The sequence below is a fragment of the Platalea leucorodia genome (genome assembly GCF_965183815.1).
Source record: "Platalea leucorodia genome assembly, chromosome: 2".
NCBI lineage: Eukaryota > Metazoa > Chordata > Aves > Pelecaniformes > Threskiornithidae > Platalea > Platalea leucorodia.
In genome coordinates this window covers 27,048,860-27,071,134 of record NC_138824.1, presented here as the reverse complement: position 1 = coordinate 27,071,134, position 22,275 = coordinate 27,048,860, and the positions used below count along the sequence as shown (strand labels likewise).

At 44.3% G+C, this 22,275-nt stretch overlaps 2 protein-coding genes across 2 annotated transcripts in view; one reads left to right on the top strand and one right to left on the bottom strand.

The window, feature by feature from the left end:
- SMAD9 (SMAD family member 9) overlaps positions 1-3,914 on the top strand; it is a gene marked incomplete at its 3' end in the record, with an annotated part of 35,809 nt that extends 31,895 nt beyond the window's left edge. The window contains exon 7 of the mRNA XM_082304897.1: positions 3,771-3,914. Within this exon, the coding sequence (XP_082161023.1) occupies positions 3,771-3,914 (144 nt within the window). The remainder of the gene's footprint in view (positions 1-3,770) is intronic.
- An 8,221-nt stretch (positions 3,915-12,135) lies between these two features.
- On the bottom strand, positions 12,136-21,102 carry RFXAP (regulatory factor X associated protein). Its single transcript, XM_082332691.1, has 3 exons — positions 20,510-21,102; positions 17,683-17,790; positions 12,136-14,173 (listed from the first exon to the last, which is right to left on the bottom strand). Exons 1-3 carry the CDS (start codon positions 20,999-21,001, stop codon positions 14,063-14,065), a joined length of 711 nt encoding a protein of 236 aa, XP_082188817.1. The 5' UTR covers positions 21,002-21,102; the 3' UTR covers positions 12,136-14,062.
- Between the last annotated feature and the right edge of the window lie 1,173 nt (positions 21,103-22,275).

The window sequence follows — 22,275 nt, the reverse complement described above, 5'->3', positions numbered from 1 at the left end:
GGCTTCTTGCAAGTAGAATACAAAACCCAAAAGAACATCTGATCTTCCCGTTGTTATTTGGAAGAGACAGGAGGCCACCAAAGCCATTACTGTTACCATGTCTTTCATATCTGAACTTTGCAGTCTGACTTCTCTGTGTGCAATTTATCAGTCTTTGTGGGAGTTTCTTAAATCTTCTGAGTGGCCTTCTTACCAGAATGGGATCTCTTGACTCCTTTTAGCACTTAGGATTTACTTACTACTAGCACTTAGGTGCCTGTTGTAGCATCTAAACAGCAGAGAATGGTAAGTATTTCAGGACTGTTTACAGATGCGCTAGACTGACTTCCTATAGTGCTGCTGGGGAGAGCTGGCAGCAATGTTCAGCCTGCAAACTAGAGAAGTTGCATTAGAAGCAAGTTGGTCCTGCTAGGTACCATAAGAAGTGGCTTGAGTATGTCCCTTTGTCTTGCAGATTTGGTTCTATACAAATGACTAAATCAAGCTGATTGATTGAATTCACATCTAAGATACTACAAAACTGCTTGAGGCTTGAGCCCACTTCCCCTATGTTCTGCAAAGCAGATGAGTTGAGTCCAGTGAAGCTTTCTGGTTCTGACTCTTCCCAGCCATCCTTGGGGACCCATCTCCTTAACTCTCTGAGAGCGTTAAGAGTGCCCTGTAACTTTTTCTAAGAGTCCAAGCCAAAATCTCTCTGTCCGTGACCACGCTGTTGCTTTTTTCTTGGGAAGGAATGGACATCTTGTTCACACGCAAGCATTAGGGAAAAAAAAAAAGAAAGCAAGAAACCCAACAAACAGCATTTTCTTTAATGGAAGACATGAATGGGCATGTTGTTGTAAAGGTAGTGTAGCCAGTTACGCAATATTTTCATTATCTCAGCAACTCAGGGGCAGTCTCTTTGATGTGTTATCTGCTTCCATGCCCAGCATGGCAGCAGAAATGATAGTGTTGATGCACTAAATAACGCTGCTGCCATATTAACACCTTGCTTTGTTGAAACAATAGCAGTCACTGTAGTGCCTCAGGCACCAGAAGACCAGTGCAGGGAGTTATTTTGAACCCTTTCCCATGACCTTTGGAAAAATGGCTATGCAAATCTCCTCTAGGTTCTTCCTTCCTGGCCTGTAAAAACCCCTTCTTCTACTCAGTCTTCTCAAATTATTTCTCTCCCAAGGTGTAAGGCCCGGAGTGTTCAGCCTGGGGCCAACAATGTCTCTGGGTGTTGGGTATGCAGTGCACAGAGGAGCGTGTTGTCTGTCAGAGCCACACACCAAGAGCCCCCAGGTGCAGGGCAGTCCTTCGGCTTCTCCCCTGATTCGTGACCAGATGCTGCTGGTCACATACAGCCCACAGGGCAAGCAGAGCCAAAGGGCTGGAGACCCTGCCTGTTACACCACCAGTGCTTGAGCTGCCTGCTGGAAGGCAGAGGTGGGTAGGGACCAAGGACCATGAGAAACTTGCCAGGAATGCATCATCTTCTGGAGGCAGGACATGGGACGGAGGGAGGTGAAAGTCCTGTCCCCTCTGATACACTTCATGTGCCCATGGAGCAGCTGGGAGGAGCTCAACCCTCAGGCAAATGTGAGTGTATCATCAGTGAGAATAGAGAGCAATTTCCATCCACTGAGCACTGCTGATAAACAAAGCAGGATGGCTGTTATCCCCTCTCCACAGATGAGGCAGCTGAAGCACAAAGTGGAGAGACAGAGAGTTTCTCCAAGCCAAGGTCTGAACCCAGTGCCCTCCCTCCCACATTTCCCCAGGTCTTGGGGCTAAGGGGATGACCCAGCAGACACTCTGGGACATGGCTGGACCCTGGGCTGGAGAGAGCTGTTGCCCACAGGAGGTGGGAAGGGCTGGCAGGAGCAGCAGGACCCCTTGGCTGATCTCACCCATGCCAGAAGGCACATTTCTGGTCTCCTTGTGGGTGTATCAGTATCCTATTCCCACCATCTGGTCAAAACACCTCCACAGCTTTGCAAGTTGTTCTCATTTTATTTCCTCGTTAAGAGAGCTCCACCTCCGTGTTCATTTCAGCCCCGGGGATGAAGGAGGCTACCTGCGGCCCGAGAGTGATGTACGGGAGGCACAGGGGGTCCTGCCCTCCTGGCGTTTCCCCTGCTGGGAGCTCCAGCCGGCAGCCTGAGGCAGCAGCACTGTGAGTGTTTGGGAGTTGCCAGCAGAGGGAGATGGCCAGCCACCTGCACGCGCTGCCAGACTCCTCCAAACCGGGCAGGTTGCAACCTGGAATTCCTATTCCTCCGGATTTCCCATCCTGCCAGTCAGGAGAGGTGCACCGACTCCTCTGACACTTGCCCTTCTGGCCGTATATCTTTGCTGCAGCTGAGTACTTAAGACTTCACAAACTCAGAAGCCTGACTGAACTAGTTTAAAGAGTGGTGTTTTATGCAAACATTTCCAGAACATAAATCTGAGGTGCCTGTGACCACAGGCCCTTTCTAGCCTGATAAATGCTCTGCAGGTCAGAAAAATGCTGCCTGATTAAAAGTGCTCTTTGGGCTTTGGTGGGTCCATATCTTACTCTTCTCCTTTCTTCCCCCTTTTCTTCATTAAGTAGAAATGGATTTTATCCAGACCACTTATTATGGCATCTAGTTTTGGTGTTGATCCCAGTTTTGCAGCTCATCGTCTAGAGAAGTGGGTTCTAGCAGCCTCAGTTGTCTGAGTTGTTCAGCACTCTACAATTTAGGTACCTTTGGCAGGCATGAGTCTTAATATACCTCCATGTCCTTTTTCATGACAAGCGTATCAACCTGCCTGACTAGCATAATGATAGGTAAGGCTCAGCTTCTCTGATCAGTGGCCCACAAATGAAGAGCCTCATCCTGCAGCGGGAGCACGTTTTGCTTGTTGTCCTGTGGAAATTTGAGTTCAGTTCTGGCAGTGAGACAGCTGGTGAGCTGCGAGACTTTGGGCTGTGACTTGGATGCCTTGTGTTGCTGTGAAATCAGGCTGCCTGCTTAACAAGCAGACACTGTTCCCACTTGAGGCGCGGGGACTTCTGGTTCACTTTTCTCCCTGCCAGCACCGCAGCCCCATCTTCCGTTAGGTGCTCCATATCCCTTATCTCCCCGAAAGAACTGGAGAAATTACTTCAGGACTTCCCACAGCAGACAGCCGGGAACTCCCGTGGGAAAAGAGGACATATTCAAGGATAGAAAACCTATGGAAATTGTCTATACATAGGTTGGGTATGGCACATAGGAACCTTGCTGGAAGTTTCCAGAGGTCAGATAAATACCTAGAACTTCTAGAGTCTCAGACTCATAGGATGCATCTCTACTGATAAATGAAGAAGTGCTCAGGATCATTCCTAGTTCCTGTTAAAGTGTTATGACAGGGCCTGGCGTGCTTTTCGTCTGTGCCAGACAGCAGTCTGGCAGACTTTCCTGGGCATGTCTCTGGGGTGCGAACAGCAGGGACCATTCCCCATGGGCTGTTTACAGGCAGCCAGGCTTCGAAACAGGCCTTTCCATGCCAGTTGGTCTCAGCACCTGGAAGTGTGACTGAGCATTTTTTATTTAATTTTTTAGTTTCATCGTATAGAGTCCCTGATAACTCTGATAATAATGACCTTAAAATGGAGCAAAGTTTCTAGAGAAAATTATCCCTAGGACAAAGCATTAAATCTTGGGAACTTGGGTGATGGGCTACCAGTAGTTGTGTTAGACTGTCAGCACTGGAGTTGTGATTTAATGTTTTGGGTTTTTTTAAACTCACTTTTTGGTCCTTTGATGCTTTTATAGGGCTGGGGAGCAGAGTATCATCGCCAAGATGTTACAAGTACACCCTGCTGGATTGAGATACACCTGCATGGACCGTTGCAATGGCTGGATAAGGTGCTGACACAGATGGGCTCACCTCATAACCCCATCTCCTCAGTCTCTTAAGAATCATCTCTAGAATTCCCTTAGGATGGATGCTATTGCAGGCAGTGGCTTATAGGATTTCCAGTGAACAGAAGCTTCTATATGTAGATGTATGTAGATGTAAATATATCTATACATAGTCTACTCTCCTTTTTTTTTTTCATGCTACGTTTTGTGGTTTCTAGTTACTCTGATGCCAGTACAATAAGTTTAGAAATTCAGGTCTAGCGTATCTGTTCTCTAGTACAAAATAAGCCAAATTCCTGCAAAAGTGTCAAACATTTCCTGTGAGCATCTTCATTCCCCAGCCAAGCCAGTAAACGGTGCGAATTCTCAGCGCTTTCATGTGGATTCAGAAACCTGGCTGTAGCTGTTCCTAGTAGGTGAAATTCACCCCTCTGCAGGCAACCAAAGTCAGATCTCTGCACCATTTATATCCATTTTACATCCTAATTTCAGGTCTAAAAGAGGACCTTAGGTGGTGCACAGGACTTATGCACAGAGATGACTTTTATCCAGTGAACTGAAAGACTAAACAGCAATTCCAGTCTGTCTCCCTACTGCAAAGCACGATGGGACAACAGATCCTCTGAGGAGCTAAGGCACTCCTGTCTCCCCTAGGATTTGGCAGGAGGAGAGAGCCCCTGGGACGCGTTCAGCTCTGGAGCCTTATCAGAGCATTCTGGACACATCCGAGTAGTCTGATGCTGTTAACACAGTAGCATACGGTACTGCTGCACTGAAAAGCAACAAGCTCCTTAGAAAAAAAAAAAAAAAAAAGAAAATTTGAAATATATGCCTATAAGTTTAAAAACTAATTAACTTCCAGTGCTTTTTTGCAAAGTACATACATACTTGCATATGTATCCGGCATGTAAAGTGAATCCTATCCATTATACAGTATTGATGTAGTTTGTTTTAAAGTTAGGACTGTCTGTAGTTAGACTACTGTGCTGATATCAAGGGTACGTCTAAAAGGGACTTGAACTGTGATTCAGAAAAGGGAAATGAAGTGTGCATTGAAGAACCAAATCATTACTTTATCATTTGTCTTGGGATAGTCTCTGTGCTTGGAACAGGAAGCCCCACGCTCGCAGAATGCCATGAGAAGGAGGTGGGAGTCAGCCACGTCCATCCCCTGTGCTGGCCCAGTCCTCAGGATCTGACTGCAACGCCCGGGTTTGACCGAGTTGGCTTTCCTGCCAGTGCCTTCGTACATCCCCCGTGGGTGGTTTCTCATCTTAAATACAGGCTTCATCATTTGCAGTGCTTTTGCCTCGCCTGCAGAGGATGGTGAGGCAGTGTAAGCCACAAACAAGCAAAGAGTGAATCTATGTGCAGAACCTTTTTTAAAAGCTCCTTGTCTATGGTCCTTCTGTAAGCAGGGAAACCTATTGCCCATACTTTCATACACAGAGCCAGCCTTACAAAACGCTGTTCACTTGGTAACCTTTTCTGAGAAGCAGGTGAAACTCTTATTACATTTTGATGGTCCCCGTTACCTTGCTGAAAGGGTAAAGGATTATTTCTTTCCAGGCATAACAGTCCACTGAAAATTGTTTTGCTTTAAAGGTTGGAAAGAGTGATAACTTCTCCAATCTCGTTGCTCCTTAGAACGCACCAGAAGTATCCTGAGGAAAAAAAGATGTTTTACAGAACGTTTCTTTTCTTCTCACGCAATATCTGATGCTACACATTTTACTGCATAATTAGAAGAGGATGCCTGAAATCTTCAGCTACGTCACATATGCAAATCAAATAACATCCACTGGAAAGACTTTCCATGTATTTTAGATTCTATGTAATACCTGTTATGGGATGGTAATTATGAACAGAGCAGAAGAATCAGTAAACTAGTAGGGTTACTTCATTTGAATGCGTCTTCAGCTGCCCGCAGAATTTGTAGAGCACAGGAGGATAAATTATTGTTAAGTTTGAGCAGTAATAGCAAGTTGTATAGGAAATTTGTAAATGCAAAGAACCCTATTCTGTCACCATTTGATGTCAGCAGTGTCACTGTGGGATAGGAAAAGCTTTACAGTCTCCTGCAGCAATGAAGTCCAATAATAATGTTACACAGAAATTACAGGTGTGCCATTTACTGTTTAGCAGATTTGAGAGAGATCAGTTTGGAAAAAGACATTTTACTCAGCTCCCTCTGTCATCAGTGTCACTGTACCGAGGTACTGGTAACACGGTTTTCAGCATGTTTATTGCACCCTTTCTCCAGTAATTTCTCTGTGCTTTTCATGTTGCTCATCCCTTTGCTTTCTTGGCAGCTAAGGACAGAGAAAATCACCTCTCCTGTCCAAGATCTAGCTCTGTCCTTTATCCTAGATTCTTCCTTGCCTTTTAGGCTGAAACTTCCTTCCCTCCTAATATAGAGGGAAGCCTAGGGGTTGGTTTTAGACACTCCCAGCATTGTCATCTTCCTCGCAGAGAGCAAAGGGGGACGTTCTGAGGTGCATCTGCTCTTGGGCAGCTCCAGAACCCAGTTTCCTGCTGATGCTGCAGAGGAAAATTGGATGGCCGGTGAAGAGAAGCAGGTTCTTGTGGGGCATCATTGGTTTCATCATAAGGCAGGTGCTTCAAGTAGGTGAAATACACTGCGCTCTGAGCATGCTTATGTCTTCCCATTGAGTACAGGTGGAACTCAGGGTCACTAGCTCAAATGTGGACTGCTACATTGGACATATCCAAAAGTAGGTGAGGTGGGCCCTAGGAAAGATGTGGCGGCTTTCCCAGCCTAGTAATGATGCTTGCTCAGTAAGTGTCTGTGTTGTTTGAATGGAAGTTGGTAAATTCAGAGCAGTTTTTCCTTTCCTGTATGTCTACTTTTACAGTAACCCTCATGCAAATAGGATTTGGCTTCAGTGCAATCCACACATACATCTCATTAAAGGTAGTCACCATAATATTCCCTTACTAGTAAGTAAAGAGTCATTTCTGAAGCATTATTCCTCTGACCTGTTCAAAATGTCTGCATTAGGATGAGATGAATTTCAGCAAATTTAACTATATTTGGTGAAAGTTTGATCAAAGCACCTGATTCTGGGCAATCAAAGCCAGCAGCCATCTCAGAGATGTTAGCATTTGGGACGGCTGGTATCACTGTGTGAACTCTTTCCTATTTGGATGGCCTCTAGGGGCTTAGTCCACTGTATGAGATGCTGTGCAAACACGCAGCGGCTGACAGCTCCTGCCCAAGAGGCGGGGAGAGCTCACGTCACGAGGGAGAAGTGGCAACAGTGGACGAGGCAAACAAGTAAATAGGAAGATGATCCCTGCCCAGATGCAGTGATAAAAAGTAAAGCAAATAAACCACTTAATTCCCTTTGTTTTTGAACAAAGTCTCTCTTACAGGCTTCTCTACTATGTGATTTGAGATCAGTTAAAAATTCAGGTTTCTCATAATTTACAGCGATGTAACTTTGTATCTCACTCTAATGTCTCCCCATTTTGGAAGGAGATATTTTCTGCTGAAAGGTCTTCATGAACCTATCAACCTGTAGTCAATTTAAAGCCTTTAAATGCATTCATTAATACTCAAGCTTTGGAGATAGGCTTCCTGAGAGATTTAAAACCACTTAAAGCGAGACTACTTAGTCAAAGGCAGATTTTTTTAAATGTTTTTTGAGCCATCAACAATTCAAACCCTCTTGCAAGTTTCTGTAGAGAAGTACCATGCATCAGCAGGCAGTGGTGGAAGTTTGATCAGGCAGTGGCATAAAGCACATTCATCATGGTACATAGACCACTTGTTTTCCTATTAAGTAGCCGAGAGAAGACGACTTCTTAATTGCTGCCAGTTCTTCAGCAGCACCAGTATGAATGTGCCATTTGCATCCAGAGGTGACAGAAGCAAATCTGGCACGCTGACTGCACGGAGCCCTTCAGTGGCACTGCTGCTCTGATGGCTCAGTCCCAGAACCTTGCACTGTAACAGCTGATCAGGTACGGTATAGCAGTGGCTGTGGCATTCAGCAGTGCAGCATGTGCTTTGCCTCCCCATCAGAAGCTACACCGCAAGCGTCTTTTTTCCTCATGGGTATTTAATGTTTTGCTGTGCTTGGTCAGAAGGATAATGTATCATCAGCAACACGAAGGGGGACTGTGGCCCCAAGCAACATCAACTGGAGTTGAGGAAATTCCTTCTGTGTCTCCAGCAGGTACGGTGTCAAGACTTTCACCGCCCTGAGCAGCCTTCTCTGAGTGGTCTCTGCCTTGCGCAGGGCACCAGACTTGATGCCCTGCAGAGATCCCTTCCAATTTACATTATTCTGTGGGTCTGTGCAGAGATTCAGTGCTAACTGGCTGCTGCAGGCAGGAGCTCTCTGTTTCTGAAACTGAGACAGTTTCAGGATGAAGCATGTTTATCCTCAGCTATTTCTGCATGAGTTCAGTGCAGGACAGCGTTAAGAGGTATTAATGTTCCCACAGTATATAATCAACACTGCAAACATCTCTCACTGTAAACATCATCTCCACCACACAACTCTTAAAATGGAGAAAATCAGGCATTTGTGACTGCAACTTTATCTAATCAGCCCTTGTTCTTCCTGGCTTACAACACTCACCTTCACCTATAAGGTCTATGAATCAGAAAGTCTCACCAGCGACTGAGGAGTTGCACAAACAGCTGGATTTACAGAGGCAGCTCAGGCAGAGACTATTTGCTGCTTGGCTGGATGGAAATTATTTATAAAGAAGCTTGATCGAATTTAGTAACTTTGAAGGAGTCTCAAGTAGATGGCCAGTTTTCTTGGTACATTAGAGACTTCTCTGGTGCAGCTATAGCTTTCAGGAATATTTGAGCACTTCATGGTGCTCAGCCCAGGAAAGAAGCATTACATCCTCTCTACTATTCACCTCTCCCCCGGCTCCCCAATAACCTAACTTAGTGAAACCAAAGCCAAACACAATAAAGAAAGATTAATGAGTCATAGGGTAGAGTAATTAAATACCATTTTTCAAAGTTGAGAAGTGCTGCCCAGAATACAGATTTATATCATCAGAAATGTACCGAATGTAATGTGTCCCATGTGCTCTTCAAGACAAAGGCGAGAGCTCCTTGCTCTGGAGAAGCCTGGAGAGCAGGCTGTTACTTGAACATCTGAACCCCAGCCCTTCTGGGTGAGTGGAAACTCCAGTGATGGGGCTGAGAAGATGTTTAGAGGACTTCCAGTTCATGGATGGTTTCTGTCAGCAGAGGTGCATTGAGATGATGAAGGGACTGGGGAGGAGGGAGCATATGACCAGATACGCTCAGTGGTCATCGCAGGAGGTGTGAAGGCAGTACGTGCTTGGGCAGCCATTGTGTTCACTAGAGCTTTTTACATTCACATCTAAACTAACCATCAAGACTTGTTTTAGGAGCAGCTTCGAGTCCCACAATCCTTGATCTGGTGCCTCCTGTACACACAGCCTGGCTGTGTGCGCCAGCCTCCCGATTAAGTCACTAGGTGTGTTGGGGCAAATGGCGTCCCATGTGATCCAGGGAGTAGGCTCTGGTGGCATCTGGGAACTGCACTTGCAAGATTACCCTCTGCCTCGCTGCAGGACTGATGAGGAGTTCAGCTCTGGGCAACCATTCAAGGACACTATAAGCACATCCAGTGTGTGCTCCCCAAAGAAAACGGCAGTCTGAACAGAAACTGCACGACTGAAAGACATGGATTATATAGAGTGTCTGCCTGGGAATTGCAACAAAGCAACTCACTTTATACATAGGTGGGAAATTGCAGTGCCCAAAGGAAGATGGAATCAGCAAGAGCCTTCACAGGGACTCCTGGCTGTGGAATAACATTTATAACAGGAACTAAGAATGGACAAGTGTCCTTCCCTGAGTGCGACTAAGAAGTCAGGTCACCATCAAAAAAAATAGAGTTGGTCCCATCTTGCAGCAGGGAGAGAGATTACATGAAACTTCAGATCTGTGAATGAAAAGCTTCTCAACCTGGAGGCTTCATTGCAGTCGCTGAAACAGGGCTTCTTCCTAATGGCGGCTCTGGGAGTACCTTTCTGCAAGGTACAGAAAGCCTGAGTGGGCATTTAGTCTTTGTTCAGCAGAGAGAAATCGCTTTGCGTCTCTAGTGCAGACAGACACTTCTGCAGGTTGTGCACCAGCACAAAACAGCCTTTGGTTTGTACCGATCATCTACTCATAGGAAGCTCCAGAGTGGCCAGGAGCTGCCAGGATCCCGTTACCTGTTCACCCCAGGGCTTCCCAAACAGCTTGCCAGGGCGTGCCTTACGTTACATTGCCATATCGATGCCACCCTTTCCTGCCAGGGAGGCGAGGCGATTGGGAGTCCTATCAAGAGGACACCTCCACTTGCACCTGGGCCATGCTTGCAAACTTGGTGCCTGTACAGATAACGAATCTAATTTGCAGGCCATGTCTCTTATGCAAGGTAGACATAACCACTACGTCCTCCGGAGTCTGCTACTCTTCCATTATAGCCAATGTGAACATTTGCAGCTACTTGTGAACAGTTTATATCTTCAGTCATAGTGTTTTTATTATCCATGGATGCTGCTATTTTCTATTCCATGTTAGTATTCAAATAATATTGCATATGAATAGCATAGGAAGAAATAGACCAACCAGTTAATAATTTTAAATACAGACCTCATCAGCAAAGAAAAGCTAGAAAAAACTTGGTAACGTCTGACCCCTTGCACTTTCACAGTAGTGAGCACATCACGTTTCAAAGTGTTTTTTTGACGCTAAAGTGTGTGTTACATCTTACTAATTCACAGTTATGTCCATGAGATGCTTTGCAAACAAGAAAGCAAGGCAACAAACACATTGAGATAACACACATTCAGATGAATTTTCTTTGCTTACTGAAGCAATTGGAGTTTTTAATTATTTATAATACTTTCTAAGTACAAGTTAAATGTACCACAGCATACTTTCTGCAGATAGTTCAGTGTTAGCAATTTAATCCTTCATTTCAGTATCGCCTCTGTGATATAAATTGGGCTGAAAAGTGAGACAAGAAAGTGAAGAAAGAGGCCTTTTTGTGTGGATCAGTGAAGCCAAAAGGTTGCAAAGTTCTATGCAGTCAAGGGGCCAAAATGGTGGATTTGAGCAGAGTGTGGGTTTTTGGTGTTAAGTATGACCTATCGCAGTCCAGTGCAGAAAATGACCCATGAATCATACATAGATTTAATAGTGTCACTTCTATGAACAATTCTGCCCTCTCTGTTCCATCAGAATCAAGGCCAAACATCTGCACCATTTGGGAGAAAACATTACTCACAGTTCGTGATATTCTGTAAAACAGTGTAGATCACTCTATAAAGAATGCTACTTGGACTCTTGCCTCTTGAGAATGAAAAATCTCAGACATACTTAGTTTCAGGAGCCCAAGAGCCCAGGGCAGCTCAGAGTCCTCCGACCAGCCCCAGAGTACTCTATCCCATGCCCTGTCATATCAAGAAAGATATATCAACTGCTAATCAAGTGGACATTTTCACAAGCATTCCTCCTGCTGCATTTGATTTGAGGCATTCTGAAGTCAACATATTTAGTCTGACATTTGAACAATATACCTTTCAACACACTCCATTTTCTTTGGCTGGAATTATTCTATTGTAAAAGGGATTATTCACGTCTTGTGTTTTACTGTTAATAAAGGTATTTCTGATTTAAGAGCTCTTCCCCTTGTTGTCTCCCTTTTTTCTCTTTGAAAGAGATTGGCCTTGGAAAGCTGTAGGTCCCAGTCTGTTCACTGGTGACTTTGGGAACCAGAGCATTCAGAAAGCCTTTATTCATACAAGCCAGTCTTAAGCAAGAGGAAGCAGTGATTTCACTGAGTAATGGGACAAGGCAACGCATCCAGCAGAATGGGATGCTAGGCACTATAAAATGGATTGAAAGTTAATATAGCGTAAAATCTGCATGTTATAAAGTACATGCATCCCTCATTGTCCTGTGGTAGATTTGAAGATTCCAGAGGATGGTTCAGCCTGCTTTTGAAGGAGGCAGCCCTGATCCAACAGGCAGCAAATGACCAGTGATGCTGCCTGACAACCGAAGCCCTAGCTGTGGACCAGACTCACATTAAGTAGGAAGACTTGCAGCTGTGCAGGTCTCAAACTGTTCAAGAAAAAGAGAGATACAGTAAGAAGGTACTGTTACAGAAGTCAGGTTTTAATCTTCATAAAATTCAGATTTTGTTCTGCAGTAACAGAAGCAAGGGAGTGGAAGACATAACGCTCTTGGAGCCACACGGACGCTGCTGGGTTCATATATGGCTTGGGAATCCCGTCCAACGCTCCGCCCTGTCACCAGCACGTCTCCCGACACCTGCACCAGCCTGCCAGGCACTCGTATCGCAGACTACTAGAAACAGAGGACAGGCGTGCTGCACCATGCTGCACATCTCTACGCACATCTTCAGCAAGCTTCATTCACCAACTTGTTCAGCACTGTCTTAACAAACGCTCCCTGTGCCCCTTTTCTACCATGAGGGTTTGTTTTTTTAAAAAAGTTTAATCAGATCTGTTTGCCTAAGTGCTTTCATAAGCTGACTATTTAAAACAAAAGCAAATACTTTATTCTACAATTTCAGCCCATTACATTTTCACATATATTCTGATGCACTGAAAAGAGTAATCTGATTTTAAAGCTAAAATAACTTCCTATAACAAAAGGCTTGGAACACAGAAGTTTTAATGCTACCTAGTCAGAGCTAGCCATTTTAGTACAGGGAAAAAAAACCCAAAACACAACATACAAATTTAACAGAACAAAAAAGAACAGGCTTTGGTTTTTTTAAAGAAAAACAAAGATTTTACTCAAACACTTAATTGGTCCAGAACTGTTGATACAAAGTTTTTCAATTTCTTTTTTAAAGAACAACTTGCACAATGCTAAATACAATAAATCCCTAATGAACAAGTTCTATACACACACAAAGCACAGCTTGTAAAAATTCGTAAGACTAACAAATACTCCTGAAGAGAGATTATTTAGCAGATCAAACTGCTGCAATATCAAAGTGGTACTTTAATAAGCACCGACACCATTCGGTTAACCTCTATTCAGAAATGTGGTTTAATACAAAACTTTGTTTTAAAAACAAAACATGGGATTCAATGCTTACATAATACAGTGTTTGGATTCTTAACCCCATCAATTGCAAGTTCATCTGAATTGGCCGAAAACCTGAGAAGTCCAGCACTAGAGCTGATTGATATCAGTTGTCTTAATAGAAGAATTTAAACTTTACTTTTTTTTTTTTTTCAGAAGAAAAAGAGTAAAGGAAAAAATGCACAATTACATTTTAGTTTTTGGATGCATTTGCTATTATGAGTTAAAAGCTCTAGAATTCAATTTAGTAACTTAAAAATGAGTGATATTCTCATCTGTAATTAAGTTATATTTCATGTATAAGAGGTTGGTCCTTACAAGTAACTCCACAAAACAAGGTCCAACTCTCAGTTGCATACGTTCCACCTAATTCTCCTCTAAAGTTTTTTGCCATTTCTCTCTTCTGGAACTTTTAAACACAAATTCTTTTACATGCTTTGCACAGACAATGAAGCATTTCAAACCTACTCAATTTGCAGATAATGAATATACAAGCAGGAGGATCACCCGATTTGCACTTGTCTGAGCCACTGGATCGACTTCTTGATGGCATGTTGTCTTTAGCCTTCAGTGCAAGATTCTACTGGACATAAGTTTCTCGTATCCCTGAGCGATTGCTGTTAGGTCAATGCCACTGGACTGGCTCAAATTCAGGACTTTATTTCACAACTTCCATAGAAAGCAACTGACTTCCTTCAATGATTGTCATCAAAGAGTGACTTGTTTAACAGTAAATCCTTATATAGAAAAATGTTAATTTAGTGGAAGACTTTGGTAGGAAAAGGGTGTACAGCTAAACATTACTAGTATAAGCAAATGGCTATTAAAAAATTAAACATTAAAATGAAGTTTTAAAAAGAATCAAAAAATAGACTCCTCCAGATCTTCTCACAAGTTTGCAGACACCCAAGCAGCTCAAAACCTCAAAAGTGCAAACAAGTGAAATACGTAACAGCAGCAACTTTAGTTTTCCTTTAAACACTGAGACTCTTTGTATTTATATAAAATACACATCCCATTCCTCCTTCAGCACCAGACTCATCTGCAGGTCGTGGATCTGTTCTGATTACCCAGATGCTCCTTGAAACTGTTGCTGCCTTTGCTCCAAAGCCTGTTGACTTAACAGTTGCTGTTGTTTCTGTAGAAACTGCACTACTTCTGGACTTCTCAGTAGGGACTGCAAGGAAGAGAAAGCAGAGTTTACTTTAAAGAACTCACATATATTAAATAGCTACCATAGTGATTCAATTTATAATATTTTTTCCATTAAATCAATTTGCGCATTACCCATTGTTGTAGTTTAACCCCGGTAGGCAACTAAGCATCACACAGCCTGTTGCTCATTCCCCCCACCAAGTGGGATGAAGCACTGCTCAACAATAACTGAAACATCACTGTGTTATCAACACTGTTTTCATCACAAACCCAAATCATAGCCCCATACAAGCTACTATGAAGAAAATTAACTGTATCCCAGCCAAAACCAGCACACCCATACAAATGACAGTTGAATTAAATGCTGAAGAATTACAAAACATGCTCACAAAAACATCTAGAAACTGTTTCAGGACATCAGGAGGCAACCAGAAGCAGCATTAATACACATCCTGAAAGCAGATTCAAAATGTAAAGAATATACAACATCACAAAACCCACAAAGATAACAAACAGGAGTAATCTACTGCCTTATTGAAAACAAACACTTTTCAATGTGCTTCACTTTTGAGCTAATTTCTACATTTCCCACTGCAGAGAGCTCAAAAATACTATAATAAATAAAATACTCTAATTCTACAGCAAAGCTCATGTGACTGTCAGAGCTCAAATATCTGGACGACGCTTTTAGTCATACGGTTTAGTTTTCGGTAGTCCTGCAAGGAGCTGGGAGTTGGACTCAATGATTCTTATAGGTCCCTTCCAACTCAAGATACTCTATGATTCTATGTTCACTGAGTCTTCAAGAACTTCCCAACATTTCAAAACAGCAGTCCAGCCACAATGAATAAGTTAAAAACTCTGCCTTCAGTCAAAAGACAAAAGTATCTAAAACTATTTGCATCTGACTCCTGGCCTGAACAGTTGCAGTCTGTGATCCAACTTTGAATCACAGAATCGTTAAGATTGGAAAAGACCCTTAAGATCACCGAGTCCAACCGTTAACCTAGCACTGCCAAGTCCACCACTAAACCATGTCCTCAAGCACCACGTCTACCCGTCTTTTAAATACCTCCAGGGATGGAGACTCAATCACTTCCCTGGGAAGCCTGTTCCAATGCCTGACTACCCTTTCGGTGAAGAAGTTTTTCCTAATACCCAACCTAAACTTCCCCTGGTGTAACTTGAGGCCATTTCCTCTTGTCCTATCACTTGTTACTTGGGAGAAGAGACCGACCCCCACCTCGCTACAACCTCCTTTCAGGGAGTTGTAGAAAGCAATAAGGTCTCCTCTCAGCCTCCTTTTCTCCAGGCTAAACAACCCCAGCTCCCTCAGCCTCTCCTCATAAGACTTGTGCTCCAGACCCTTCACCAGCTTCGCTGCCCTTCTCTGGACACACTCCAGCACCTCAATGTCCTTCTTGTAGTGAGGGGCCCAAAACTGAACACAGTACTCGAGGTGCGGCCTCACCAGTGTTTGGTTTTTCACTCTCATTCCTGCATGGTGGCAGCACAAGTGCTGGTAAGGTCAAATGGCAGATCAGGTTGGGAATGGATCCTTCCAAAAATTAATGCAGGAAAAAGGTTCTCTTTCAGCTAAATTAATTCCCTAGGCTGCTTGCTCATTATGCACAGCCAGTTCACTGATGCAACCAAAGAGGTACTGCAATTCTGTAATCCAGATTCAAAAGGACCAGCAACTTCCACAGCAGGGTCTAGAAGTTTATGCTATTAGGGGCAATTCTGCAAGAGACTATAATTCAAAATAACCATTCTGCATATAACTCACACCTACAGCACCACTGAACAGGTAAGATAAGCAAATCGGCCACTGAAAGCAGTTACTAATAACAAACAGGCTCACTGAAGAGATGCACAGCCACCTTTTCCTTACCATACATTAGCTTTATCAAGTGACTTCACTGCACAGGGTAGTTCTGCAGTAAGTAGTTCTTTACCTACAGCTATTTTACGACATTAAGGTGCTTCAGGCTCTCCATCCACAGCTTGCAGCTTCTCAGCCCCTTGCCTCTGCTTTCTACATCTTTATCCAGTGCAATCTGCACATCCAGGCACACAAGGGCCACTACAAAAGCCTCTCCTCACAGAGATTAACCACACGCAAGAAACTTATGAGCAAGCACAAAGGACTCGGCACTTCTAAGCTATCAACCAGCAGGCAGCTACCAGTGATATGCAGTAACTTTCGCGTGCAGGAACATAAGGTACGGAACAGCCTTGGATGCAGCAGGCTGTGAGAGATCTTTCTGGGTCACCACGTATCCCTCAGGCCTTGTGTTGTGTAGATATGCACAAAACGAAGAAGAAATTCTAGAAGAAACAATGCTGAACTACAGAAACTGAGCCAGAGCAGAAAGAGAAAAGCAAGAACTAGATCAAGGAGAACCTGAATCTCACTTTGCCAGAATACTGCAAGGAAACCTCAATTCTTCAACAGCCTTGACAAAACTCTGTGCAAAAGCTCTCAACATTTAAAGAGCTTCTGGCTGTTATGTTTCTAGAAGAAATGTTTCACTAATAAGATCTCCTTCAAATGTAATTAAAAGCCACATGAATAGAAACAGCGAGGAAAGGGGACAACAATTCAGTAAGTGGGGCATGAATAGATAATGAGAAAAATAAACTCCATAGTTCATTACTTTTTTCTTGTAAAAACTGAAGAGCTACAGATACCTCGCTGAGTTTTAGACATAATCATTAAATAGGTGCTATTATTGAGAAAGAATTCAAGAAAATAAATCTACATAGCTGTATACTTAAGACTGACACAATGTTTCTTCAAAGACATTTCAAATTTCTGAACAAGGACTACAGCACTTTAATGAGTATTGTTAAATTGCTTTGCATAGCTAACAGACAGAACAGGCAAACAGTCCTAGTAGCTTTTGGAGAAAGGAGACTGTAAAAACCAGTAACACAGAAAGTAATGAAGAAGCCCAAGAACAGTAAGCACCGAATTATTTCCCTTCATTGGACTTAATTCTTAAATATACTTACAGGAACAACAAAAGCATTTCAAAACTTACAACACATGCCATTCATGCAGGCTACAAATGTTACAAGTCATACTGTTTGTTTACACAGTTTGCTTTATCAACAAATATATACACAATTTTAAGTGTCTACAACTTTTAAAACACACTACAGTAGTTAAAGCTTACATCAGACCTAAAGTCCATGCATTGTTCTATCTAAAGCTTTACAAAAAAGTCAGTTTAGCAAGTTAAAAACATCTCAGTTATAAGTACTATTTACCCTAAAGAAATAACCACATCTATTCAGTACTACCAAAATACTTCAGTTAACATGGCAGTGATCGTTAAATTTAGTCATCTTAGTATCCTTCACGCAGAGGCTGACACACATCTGCTCTGCAGCATATTTCAAATTTGAAAATATGCACATGTATTGCACAATCAATAAATTGATTTACATCTTTCACAAGGGTGACAGTTAAACATTGTTACACTGCTTTTATTTGAGTTCAAAACCTCTAACAACAAAACTTACCAGCCTCTTTTTATTCAATACTTGTTCTAAAAGAGTAGGTCTTGCTGGGCGATCTCCAATGGATCCTGTTCTCTGTTTTGTAACAGAAACTGAACCTTCAACACTATCCTGCACATGAAAGAAAATAAAAAAAAAAAAATAGAGAATTGAGACTATAAACACTGATATAATGATACATTTACTTTTCACCACAGAAAGTCCCAAGAGTAAAGAATGTTTGCCTCACTAATCTGCGGAGGAAAATAACAGCACAAGAATGGAAACATATCTATTCAGGAATTGGCCTCTTCTTTTCACATTACTTTCACTATTTCATCAGTCACAGTGAAGCAATGCAGCTGGGTTAGTCTTCTAAATTGCAAAACTAACCAGGTTACTATGGCTAGTTAATGGCTTGAATTTATTTGATTGCATTTCTTAAAAATGAAGTCATTCACAACAGCTCAATCTCCAGCTTGCAGAAGTGAATGATATTTAACATTTGCAATTGGGTAGGAATGACAATAACACTTTTAATAGCAAAACAAAACACACTTCAGAACACTATCACAAACTTGTCAGTCACAGGCAAGAGACAGTAAAATCTATGAGCTTTTTTTCTTTGTAAGTTTATCCTGTTCCTTGCACGATCACCAGTCACATGAATTAGACTATCTTCTAAACAACATGGCTCTACAATCTGCCATAGAGAAAATATTGATGGCTTGGAAAATTTCAACCAATGTTGAATCTTACGTGTATTAAATTCACAACTTACTGACACTTCCATTTACCTGAAAGGGTTCAAGCAAGAACATCAACAAAGTATCCTAGTATCTTTCACTTCAAACCTGTCCACTAAAGTGAGAAGTGAAACTTCTATTAGGAATCTAACTCTAACCCCACAAGATGACAGTATCTTGTGGGGCCTCGATTGACACCACTGCAAAAAAGCACACTAAGTTTAGCACTAAATACCCTGCTTTCTTCTGCAAGTCCAGGCCTTAATTTCATAACATTCAAAGCAACCTGCACTTGCAGAAACTGAGAGGCAAGCCCACTCTCTTCCAACACACAATAATCATTATTTCATGTTACGGATCAAAAAGTCTTAACCCGTTACTACATGAAATGCAGCAATTTTACCCTCCTCCCATACTGTCCCCTTTTCTGAACTAGCACAAGTATTTGTGTAGACACATCATGAACTGAGCATGATGAATTATTAGGAAAGGAAGAGAGAAGAGAGGAAATCATGATGGTATGTAAATCTAGAATTCACCCACGTGTTGAATACTGTGTGCAGTTTCTGTTCTCTCACCTAAAAGAGAAGTAGCTACTAGAACTAGAGAAGGTTCACAGAACAGCAACAAGGATGATAAAAGTACACAACTTTTCACTTGGAAACAAGCATGCTACGCCTTTTCACTGTGGGAAGGAAACAACTCAGAGGCAAGCCTACCAAGTGTCACAAACTGAACAAGAATTAGTCCTTCACTATATCTTCTAATGTAAACATTAACTCGCAAATTAAGTTAACAGCAGCCAGGTTCAAAAACAAGGAGGAGATCATTCAAAACAGGTAGCAGACCTGAAGAAACTATCAGAATGTAATGGATGCTGAGCATTTACAAGGGTTCAACAAAAATCCGAAAAAGTACATGGAACAGACATTGCTTAGAGTTACAAAATACATCGGAAAACCCACACCTGTCTCAGCAAGTCCTCTGAGCTGAAAGAGAAAGAACCTGGCAGAATATTCCCAGCAGCATCACGTACACTTGTCTTTTTCTTATGCACCCGCTTCATGGCAGCTTTTACAGACAGACAAAAAAAGATTCTTTGGCGTGATACCCAGTATGGTTACTATTATATTTATATGATGAAAAACAGAAAAAGGGATGTTTTTTGATGGCTAGTTTGCAGTTTGATCAGTTCCCAGTCACAGAACTCCAGAGACAGCTGTGCTGACAAAAAAGCGTTGCTTTTTGCAGGAGTGCCAATTAAGTTTTTTGTTCCGGCAACCACTATTTTATATTTGTTCCTTCAAGCACAAACTAGCCAGCACCTTCAAAAGCAAAACCATTTCCCTTTTTCTACCTCATCTAAATACAACATCTTAAAAGCTAACTCAGTACAAGTGACCATCAGAAACTGTTATCTTGTCTGAGTCACAAACTGTAGATATAAAGACTACCTAAAAAGCTGAACATTAGCATTGGTTCTCCCACTGACAATATTTCCCCATCTAAACAATACAAGTAAGTTTATGAAAGTAAGTATGAAGTATTAGCGGTCTAAATATTTAACTGCCATTTAATATTAAAAAAAAAACAACCAATAGATATCTTGAAGAACCTACACAACTGATTTTTATATACAATATAATCGGACACCCAATGGTCTTTATTACTTTAAAACCCCACATTTCAGTACCTACTGGGCAAGAAGACTAACATCTCTCTTAGATCTATACTTTCATCTTTCCTCCTGTGAAATAAGCATACACTGCACAGCGAAGCATCTTTTAGCAGTATTTTTCTTCCTTGAATCTTCTGGTATAGCTATAAGTTGGTACAATCTATATCAGAGAAGAAAAAAGAAACGGGTTTTGCTCTTGCACCAGAGGAAGAGCGAACTCTGGGACCGTCCTTCGCTGCCGGTACCGGAGATTTCTCCCCTTTCCTCCAGGCAGAAAGGTCCCATTCGGTCTGACAGAAACCCATTCGCCACTGGAAGCCCCTGCCCCCAGGGGACCGCAGGGCAGCCGGGCTTCACCACCCGAGAAGGCCCCAGCTGAGGCCCACACCACCACCACCACCCCCCGCCCCCCCCCCCGGGGCCTCACCTCGGCCCGCGGGCCGCCCCCCGCGGCGGCCGCCCCGCCGCCCCCCAGGGCCTGGTCGTTCTTCTTGCGCTTGTACTTGTCCTTGTAGATCTTGTTGCGGTGGCGCTTGCACATCCAGGGCTTGCGCTGCTTCACCACCTGCGTGGTGGTCTCGCTGCAGCCCTGGTAGGTGCAGCTCTTGCAGCCGTCGCCCGCCGCCGCCGCTTCGCCGCTGGAAGTCGCCGCCGCCGCTGCCGCCGCCGCCGTCGCCGTCGTCGCCTCCTCCTCCTCCAGCTCCTCCGGGCTGGCCGTGCTCTCGCCGCCCGCCGCCTCGGCCTCCTCCCCCGCCTCGGCCTCACCGTCGCCGGGGCCCCCCAGCTCGTAGAATAACATCAGGCCACCGCTCCCGGGGGGCGGCAGCGGCGGGTCGGCGCCCGGCAGCGGCGGCGGCGGCAGCACCCCCCCCGCCGCCCCAGCCACCGCCGCCGCCTCCTCGCCGCCGCACGGCTGCATCACAAGCAGCGCCAGCTGCGGCGGCGAGGAGGAGGAGGAGGAGGAGGAGGAGGCAGAAGAGGAGGAGGGAGCGGCGGCGGGGCTGGCCCGCAGGGCGCCGGTAACGGAGCCCGCCGCGCCCGCGGCCCCCGCCGCGCCCCTACCGCGCAGGCGCCGCCCCGCCCCGCCGCGCTCACCGCGCCTGTGCTGGCGGGCCGCGCACGCGCCCCGGCGGGGAGGGCGGCCGGCGGGCGGGGCGGCGCGCGCCCCCTCAGCGCTCGCGAGGCGGGGAGGGTGCGCGTGCCCGGGCTGAGCGTGCCCAGGTGCGAGGCGCGGCAGGTGGGGTCGCGTGCCTGGCGGTGCCGAGGGGAGGGGGAAGGGGTCCGTTAACGGCGGCGGCGCCGCCTCCTGGGCAGGTCTCTGCGACTTTGCCTTGAGGCCGTGCCAGCACCGCTACCATGACGCTCTCGTGTCTTCCCAAGGGCAAAGAACCCTCTGGTGGCCGTGTCACAGCCACCAGCGCGGTTCAGCCCTGTCAGCGTGCTCGGCCCGCTGCCCTGCTGCGCTCCCGTGATGGCTGCCTGGACCCAAACTGTCCTGCCGCTGAGCTTCGCGAGTGCCGTCCCTGGGCTGCGCCTGCGTGCTCGCTCTCCAGCCGCTGCCAGCTGGAGAGTGGGGACACGGGGGTGCAGTTTGGCTTCCTCTGCTGCTTGGCCTTTTTATTGCCTCCAAGCCGCTATTGTGGCTTTCACCTCGCTGCTCCTTGACCTTTCTGTCCTTCGTTTGGGTATCGATTCTCTCCTTGGCTCACTTCTGCATGATTCTTTGGACACTTTTTCCCTATTACAAGGTTCATCTGACAACCATCTTCACCCAATTTGGGCCATTACAAATACATTATTCCTACATATTTATTCTGCAATGTAAATGAATGCTGTATCTGTAATCTTAGCCATTTTTTCACTCTCCAGTCCTTTTTTTCTGCAAAGGTCTTATATTTTATTTCAAGAAAAAAAAAATTACTTGTAACTATCATGCCTACCTTCAGCTTTCCTTCTGCTTCCTCCTTCTGTGTCACAGGCACTGAATTTTCCTCACTCCTGCAGAGAAGTCCCACTGACCTCCATCTCCTTAATCACCTGCTGTTTGTCCCTCTCCATTTTTCACACCTCCTTACTCTCCGTGGGTTCTTGCCTTTCTCATTGCACACGTCAGTTCACCCCATATTAAAGAACGGTGCTCACCCCATTTGTTGTCTGGCAATTACCACAGCTCCCTTTTCCTGTCATTAAGGT

Excerpts from the sequence above, each read along its gene's own strand:
- RFXAP (XM_082332691.1), bottom strand. The coding sequence starts at position 21,001 with ATGCAGCCGTGCGGCGGCGAGGAGGCGGCGGCGGTGGCTGGGGCGGCG. Across the intron at positions 17,791-20,509 it reads GGGGCGGCCCGCGGGCCGAG|GATAGTGTTGAAGGTTCAGT; the intron begins GTGAGGCCCCGG and ends TTTCATGTGCAG. Across the intron at positions 14,174-17,682 it reads TATTGAATAAAAAGAGGCTG|TCCCTACTGAGAAGTCCAGA; the intron begins GTAAGTTTTGTT and ends TCTTCCTTGCAG.